The sequence below is a fragment of the Gasterosteus aculeatus genome, chromosome 1 (genome assembly GCF_964276395.1).
Source record: "Gasterosteus aculeatus chromosome 1, fGasAcu3.hap1.1, whole genome shotgun sequence".
In the NCBI taxonomy this organism is placed as follows: Eukaryota; Metazoa; Chordata; class Actinopteri; order Perciformes; family Gasterosteidae; genus Gasterosteus; species Gasterosteus aculeatus.
Genome location: NC_135688.1, coordinates 5,857,589 through 5,865,708, shown reverse-complemented (window position 1 = coordinate 5,865,708; position 8,120 = coordinate 5,857,589). Strand labels below are relative to the sequence as shown.

The window sequence follows — 8,120 nt, the reverse complement described above, 5'->3', positions numbered from 1 at the left end:
TTCATGACGGATTAGAGACACTTTGAAGAGCCAATGGCCATTACCCTTCCCTAAGGAGCAAGCAACTACCTGGAACGACGAATCACTCTTCTGTTCATTTCTCCTCTTTCCCTCTTTACTTCCTTCACCACAGGCTCCTGCCACAGCAGGGAAGAGATTTAATGTGACACACCGCTGTAAATGACTAAGCGTCAAGCACATGAGCAGAAAAGAAAAATGGAGGGAGAGTGCTTGAGCAGAGGTAACCATGGAGGGCTTTAGTTATATTGGCAGATGAAGTTGTGAGAGGTTAAATAGAGAAAGTGTGACGGAGTGACAAAGATGTCGAACCAAAGATATGTACAGTTGTTACGTTTCCTCCGGTTAAGAGGGAAACGCTGACATCCAATGGGGGAATAAAACAGGAACCGTGTGAGGCAGTTAAAGAAAAGTAGGTTTATTTACAAAAAAAAGAACATAACGGGTAAGTTGGAAAAAGGTGGGGGGGGGAGAGTGTACTGTGGGGGTTGTGCCAAACAAAATGATCAAAGTACAATAAAACCAGGCCTAGCTCAACTCTGTGGAAAGAAAAAGGAAAACAAAAGACCTGACTCTATTCTACAAATGCTCAACATAACAGAAATACATCGGTGGCAACAACCCATAACCTAGTGGAATAACAACAGTAACTCTGCGTGTATGTGGGTGTGTACAGGGTACCCCAGCCTTACCTCAGTCCCACTTCCCCCACCACAAACCTCAATGGAAAAAAAGCAAGCCCCGAGAGAGAGCACAGTGAGAGGCTTTATAGTTGCCCTCCATATCGGATTGGCCGGAGTGTGGGCCAATACCGGGGTGCTCTGGAGGCAGGGCCAGCCAATACTCCGCCCCTCACCTGCAGGACAAACAAAAAAAAGGTGAGGGCAAGAGGCACAAATCTCTACACGTAACACCCCCACACATACAAGTCCAACCAAAGGTTTGGACAATCATTTAATTATAATGCACGAGACAGGGCATCGGCGAGTACATTTTCAGAACCCTTTTTATGCACAATCTCCAGGTTGTAGTTCTGAACAATCAGGGACCAACGCATTAGGCGGTGGTTACTGTTGTACATCCTGGAGAGGAAGACTAGAGGGTTGTGGTCAGTGAAAACCTTTATAGGTTTACCAGTGGAGACAAGATATACTTCAAAATGTTGCAAAGCATACAACAATGCAAGGGTTTCTTTCTCTATTGTGGAGTACTTTAGTTGGTGTTTGTCAAATTTCCTTGAAAAGTAGGCCACAGGATGGTCGATGCCCTGGAAATCCTCCTGTAGGAGTACAGCTCCTGCTCCCACAGCGCTGGCATCAACTTCTAACTTAAATGGCAAGGAAAAGTTTGGCGCAGACAAGACAGGGTTACAACTGAGAAGCCACTTGAGATCCTCAAAAGACTGTTGGCACTCACTAGACCAAGTAAATGGCTTCAACGGACTGGTAAGTGCAGTCAATGGGGCGGCCACCGTAGAAAAGTTTTTACAAAACCTGCGGTAGTACCCGGCCATCCCAAGAAACCGCCGCAACTCCCGCCTGGTGGTTGGCTCAGGAAAGGCAGCGATTGCAGTGATCTTTACATCCGCAGGACACACCTGGCCTCGACCAACCTGCTGACCTAGATACAAAAGAGAACCCCTCCCAAATTCACACTTTGAGAGGTTGAGAGTCAGAGACGCCTCAGCTAGACGTTTGAAAACGTCCCTTAAGGTAGCCATGTGAGAATTCCAATCATCAGAGTATATAACAATGTCATCCAAGTATGCCTTACAGTGTGGAACATCTCGCAAAACCTTGTTTACAAGTCTCTGAAAAGTAGCAGGCGCATTGCAGAGTCCAAAGGGCATTACTGTGTACTGAAGAAAACTGTCAGGGGTGACAAAAGCTGAGATCTCCGAGGCACGTGGGGTTAACGGAACCTGCCAGTAACCCTTTAACATGTCAAGTTTACTGACATACTCTGCTGGACCGACCTCATCGATACAGTCTTCAATAAGGGGTAAGGGATGTGCATCAGGGACAGTCACGGAATTCACCTTACGAAAGTCAGTACAGAACCTTTGGCTGCCGTCGGACTTCGCATCCAGGACACATGGTGAGCTCCATGAACTGGAGCTGGGTACCGCGAATCCATGTTCCACAAGGTAGTTCACCTCCTTCCTCATGCATTCCCTTTTTGCAGGATTTACTCGATAAGCATGCTGTTTGATGGGCTTCGGGTTAGTCAAAACAATGTCATGCATAAGGACAGAAGTTTGAGAGGGTATATCACCAAATAAGCATGGGAAGCCAGATATTAAATTCTCCACATCACCACGATGGTCATCAGGCAGGTGGGACAAAAAGTTAGACAAATCCGAAAGTAGCTCAGTGTTTTTCAGTCTTAACCCCTGTGGGGTGGCACTACGCATAACCAGCCCATCCTCCTCAGTGGAGCTCTCTGCTGAGCACGCAGATACCGCTGACACATTTTGTATTTTAGGAAGTCCAGACGTTCCACTTTCATTCTCTGCTGTAAAATATGGCTTCATCATATTCACATGACATAATCTGTTTCTCCGTCTGCGATCGGGCGTTTGAATGATGAAGTTAGTGTCACTGACTTTCTTTTCCACAAGATAGGGACCGGAAAATTTCGACGACAGGGCAGAACCAGAGATGGGAGAAAGAATCAAAACCTTGTCACCGGGTTGAAACGAATGGGCAGTGGCTTTCTGATCGTAGTATTTCTTCATTTTCACCTGAGCAGAGGATAGCGATTCTCTGGCCAAAGAGCAGGCTCTCTGGAGCCGAGCTCTGAGTTTCGCAACATAATCAGGGATGCTATGGACCTTCCCTTCAGGCAAGAGAAGTTGTTCTTTCAAAAGTTTTAGGGGGCCACGAACCTGATGTCCAAACACCAGTTCGGCAGGACTATATCCGAGTGACTCCTGTACAGCTTCGCGAGCAGCAAACAACACAAATGGCACAGCATCATCCCAGTCCTTTTGACTCTCAAAACAATGCTTTCTGAGCATGGACTTTAAGGTCTGATGAAACCTTTCTAGTGCCCCTTGGCTTTCAGGATGGTATGGGCTTGACATTATGTGCTTAATGCCCAAGGTTTTCAGTACCTGGGCAAACACTCGAGACGTGAAGTTGGTACCTTGATCGGTCTGAACAACCTTAGGAAGGCCAAACTTCGTGAAGAACTTTATAAGTGCTTTACTGACCACTGGAGCCGTGATCCTCCGTAGCGGAACAGCCTCTGGGAACCTAGTGGAAACACACATTATGGTTAAAAGAAACTGGTTGCCAGATTTGGTCTTCGGTAACGGCCCCACACAGTCAACGATTACTTTTTCAAATGGCTCACCCATCACTGGTATGGGACAGAGTGGGGCAGGAGAAATCACTTGGTTCGGTTTGCCAGTTACCTGACACACATGACACAATCGGCAATGGCGCACCACGTCAGCCTTGAGTCCTGGCCAGAAAAAATGTCGAAGGACTCCATTATAAGTCTTTGTGATACCTAGATGTCCCGCCCACGGGTTGTCATGAGCCAGAGACAAAACCTGAGATCGATATGCCGTGGGGACAACAACTTGATAGGTTACATTCCAGTCCCCCCCATCTAAGTCATTGCCACTCCAATGGCGAACCAGCAACCCATGATCCATGAGGTAGGCCACTTTCTTTTCCTTAGCATCTTCAACACTGAGAACAGATGAAAAACAGTTTTGTAGTGTCTTATCACTCTGTTGGGCTGCCATAAACTCCTCTCTTGTGGCTGGCAGCTCCACTGCCTCCATCCTTGAGATACCAGACTGCTCATGGTTTGATTTAAACACTGACTGATCCTCCGACAGAGTTTCAGTACCAGACGGCTGATCTACAAAGATGAATGAGTCAGACAGGTCAGCTCCGTATTTCTTGGTCTGAGCCCTTGTGACTGCACAAGCCGGGAAAATCTCCGAAGAATCTTGGCTGTCACCAGCAGGGTCTGTTACAACAGGAACGTCCATGACCACAGGAGTTGAACTCACCTTTCCCCCAGCAATATCATTACATAAGAGGAAATCAACACCAGCAACAGGCAAGTCAGGGAGTACTGCAACGTCGAACCATCCACTAAGTAGAGGACACTGAAGATGGATTCTATGTAGTGGCGCAAGTACATTAACCATCCCAACCCCCCGGAGTTTAACACTAGACTGACAGGAGGTAAAAGATGACAATGGTAAGACCCCATCCCTAATGATTGACTGAGAACCAGCTGAGTCTCTCAGTAAGGTGACCACTTTCTGGTCTTTTGGATTGCTAGTTAACGACACAAAGCCTTCTGAGATAAACGGTTTGAAACAAGGATCAGGTTTATCCTTAACGTCCTCAGACTGTTCAGTAACAAGCGTTGGAAGTGTTTTAATCAAACACACATCCTTTTGCTGGGAAGCTAGGGAAGATTGCTGTTTCCGTTTCAACGTCAAACAGTCAGCAACAACATGGCCTTTTTTGTGGCAATAGAAACACTCACGGTTCTCTTGTGTGTGCGACCAGGGTCCTTTTGCCTGTTCAGAGGCAGAATGACCAGAACCAGGTCTGGTTGAACGTGAAACAAAAGTTCTGTCAGATCGAGGGGCAGATACAAAGACATTCTTATGTGTTAGCACAAACTCATCTGCAAGGACAGCAGCCTTGGATATTGACGACACCTTCTGTTCATTCAAGAACATCACCACCTTATCTGGCAAAGAGCCTTTAAATTCTTCCAACAGAACAAGCTGGCGAAGTGACTCAAAGTCGTTTTTGACATCACTGGCGGCACACCACTTATCGAAGAGGGTGCCCTTTTCCCGTGCAAACTCAACAAAAGTCTGATCATTAGATTTTCTGTGATTCCTAAATTTCTGCCGATAGGCTTCAGGAACAAGTTCATAAGCACGCAAAATGGCCTCCTTTAATGAATCATACTGCAAACTATCTTGTAAGGAAAGGGCAGAGGCTACCTCTTGTGCTTTTCCAATCAGTGTGCATTGGAGGAGGATAGGCCACATGTCCCTCGGCCAGTCGAGTGCGGAGGCTATTCGTTCAAAAGCACTGAAATATGAATCGACTTCGGCCTCCCGAAATGCTGGCACCAGAGAAATATTTTTACTGACATCAAAACTTTGCTTACCGGCTACCGTTTGAAAAGGTGTCGACCGGTCGGACATGTTCAACGAGTGACTGGAAGAGATTTTCAGAGCCTCAACCTCAAGTTGCTTTAGTCTTACTTCTTTATCCGCTTCAATTTCTAACTTTCGTACCTGTAGGCGGAGATCATACTCTGCCTTACGCATGGACTCTTTTTCTTGGGCCTCCAGCTGAAGGCGAGTCAAGCGAACCTTCAGCTTGGAACTCGAACTGAACCCCGGAGGGTGTGAAGGAGAGAAAGGATCAAAACGAGGTAACGTAGCTGGCGCAGACTTCCCAGCACGGTCTGCAGGAGGTGTGAATAATGCTGCGGTCTCCTCGGCACTCTGAGACAAAACCCCTGCTGTAGTAGAAGGAACATCATTAGTTGAAACTTCAGCCACGGACTGGGCAGGACTAAGGACATTTAAATCAACTAATTTTTCTAGGACCTGCGTCTTTATTTCTTTCTTAAGTCCGTACTTGTGAACAGTAATATCAAAGTGTGCTGCAATACACAATAAATCATCCTTGCGACACACATCAACCTTTTCAAAAGAGGGATTGTCAACAAAATCTTGTAAATTGAAACTCATTTTCAATCACATGCCAAACAAACCCCATGTATAATTTCCCATTGGTTGTCAGAAGAAGAAAAAAACAGGTAGATCCCGGACGAGCCCCCACTTGTTACGTTTCCTCCGGTTAAGAGGGAAACGCTGACATCCAATGGGGGAATAAAACAGGAACCGTGTGAGGCAGTTAAAGAAAAGTAGGTTTATTTACAAAAAAAAGAACATAACGGGTAAGTTGGAAAAAGGTGGGGGGGGGAGAGTGTACTGTGGGGGTTGTGCCAAACAAAATGATCAAAGTACAATAAAACCAGGCCTAGCTCAACTCTGTGGAAAGAAAAAGGAAAACAAAAGACCTGACTCTATTCTACAAATGCTCAACATAACAGAAATACATCGGTGGCAACAACCCATAACCTAGTGGAATAACAACAGTAACTCTGCGTGTATGTGGGTGTGTACAGGGTACCCCAGCCTTACCTCAGTCCCACTTCCCCCACCACAAACCTCAATGGAAAAAAAGCAAGCCCCGAGAGAGAGCACAGTGAGAGGCTTTATAGTTGCCCTCCATATCGGATTGGCCGGAGTGTGGGCCAATACCGGGGTGCTCTGGAGGCAGGGCCAGCCAATACTCCGCCCCTCACCTGCAGGACAAACAAAAAAAAGGTGAGGGCAAGAGGCACAAATCTCTACACGTAACAACAGTGAAAATGCTTTATCCATGAGGTGCAAAGGCTGGCCGCATCTTTAAAAATTCTGGTGGGATAAACAGGTGCAGGTCAAATATTAAGAAGTGATCGACAACATGGAAAAATATGTGAAAGTAAAAATAAAAAACATAAAGGATAATCATGATAACTGCAAATGCCATACTTTGGGTTTGGGCGCAATGTTCCTGTCAGCAATTAATGGGCCGTCTATATATATAATGTGCTTGGCTAAAATATTATCGAACCCCTTTGAAAACTCCACATGAGACAAGTTTACAGTCTATGATAGATACAGTATGAGTTTCTCAAGCAATAAATAATGATCAATAAGAAATGGTATTAAACTGCACTTTTATGAAAGGAAATGTCACAGAAAATCAAGGTCTTAGTCTATAATAGAGGTCCCCTTTAACAACAATCCCAGAGACATTTCCTATCTAGATTTTGGAATAACAAATTGATCCTAGGCAATAGTTTTTCTCAGTATGATAAAAATAGAAAAAAGACTGGCCTACCCTCACTCCACTGTAAAGGTTCAATATTTCATGAGCTCTGCTTGAAAAATGACACTGTCGGTTAAAGTATTAAAGGTCATGGTGATCTCTTCAATTGGCCTTTCCACTGGCCTGGTTATTGGAAAAAAAAGGCAAATTGCGTAAGTGATTGGATCCGTGGTCGAAATTAGATTCACTTTGTGCATAGGTTAACGATAGGCAAATTGATGCAAAGCCTTCAACAGCCATGTGATTCCATAAGCGTTTGAGTATGTGAGTATAATGATGTGAAAGCATGTGACAGAGAGAAAGCAGTGGTTGAGAGGTGAAGATGGCCAAAGTGACAGAGACAGATAGAGATTTCAAAAGGCTACCGTCTTTTATCAGCAAAGGTCACTCAAGCAATTACGTGACACATTGATTTATATCCCCTGAGGCCAACACACCACAATAGCAAGCACAACAGACACACTTTTGCACAAACTCAAATAAACACAGAGACCCATTATCAATCTTCTGTCCACCCCTAATTATTATTGTTTTCAGGGAAGACTTGTGGTTGGCTCAGATCATTAAGGTCTTGGCCACTGGGATGGGGCTGTTCGTAGTACCTCTACTACTTCTTCACCAAATCCTGACAAGTCAGTCAATTCATCCCATAACACATCCGTCAGTCACTCCTCACAGCCCGCAAGCACTATTTCTGAAACAAGCGTAGAGGCTCGACACACTAAGTGCCCATTGAATTCCAAATATGTAGCTGTCAAAATAGCTGGACTTGCTGGGGATTCCATTACCAACACTACTATGCCATTGGGTTCTGCCATAAAAAATGTATGTTGTTAAGTTCATCCACCCACGCATCTGCAAACCGCTGGAGTCCATCCTAACCAACTTTGGGCGATAGACAGGGTACACCCTGGATTGGTCGCTAGCCAATTGCAGGGCTAATACAAAGACAATCTACCATTCACACTCACATCCACAGAGTTACCAATTAACCTAATCCCCATAGCATGTTTTTGGACTGTGGGAGGAAGCCGGAGTACCCAGAGAGAACCTCCTCAGACACAGTGAGAACATGCAGACTCCACACAGAAAATTCCTGAAACCTTTAACCCTCCTGTCTCGCCAAATCTGACCTGAATTTAAACCTTGGTCCATCATTAA

General features: G+C 45.3%; 1 protein-coding gene across 1 annotated transcript; it reads right to left on the bottom strand.

Moving 5' to 3' along the window:
- Positions 1-415: 415 nt before the first annotated feature.
- On the bottom strand, positions 416-6,442 carry LOC144409896 (uncharacterized). The gene is made up of 2 exons (XM_078105037.1): positions 1,524-6,442; positions 416-874 (listed from the first exon to the last, which is right to left on the bottom strand). The coding sequence occupies exons 1-2, from the start codon at positions 5,768-5,770 to the stop codon at positions 871-873; spliced, it is 4,251 nt and encodes a 1,416-aa protein (XP_077961163.1). The 5' UTR covers positions 5,771-6,442; the 3' UTR covers positions 416-870.
- Between the last annotated feature and the right edge of the window lie 1,678 nt (positions 6,443-8,120).

What these genes read in the sequence shown, in the direction of transcription:
- LOC144409896 (XM_078105037.1), bottom strand. Translation starts at nt 5,770, where the DNA reads ATGAGTTTCAATTTACAAGATTTTGTTGACAATCCCTCTTTTGAAAAG.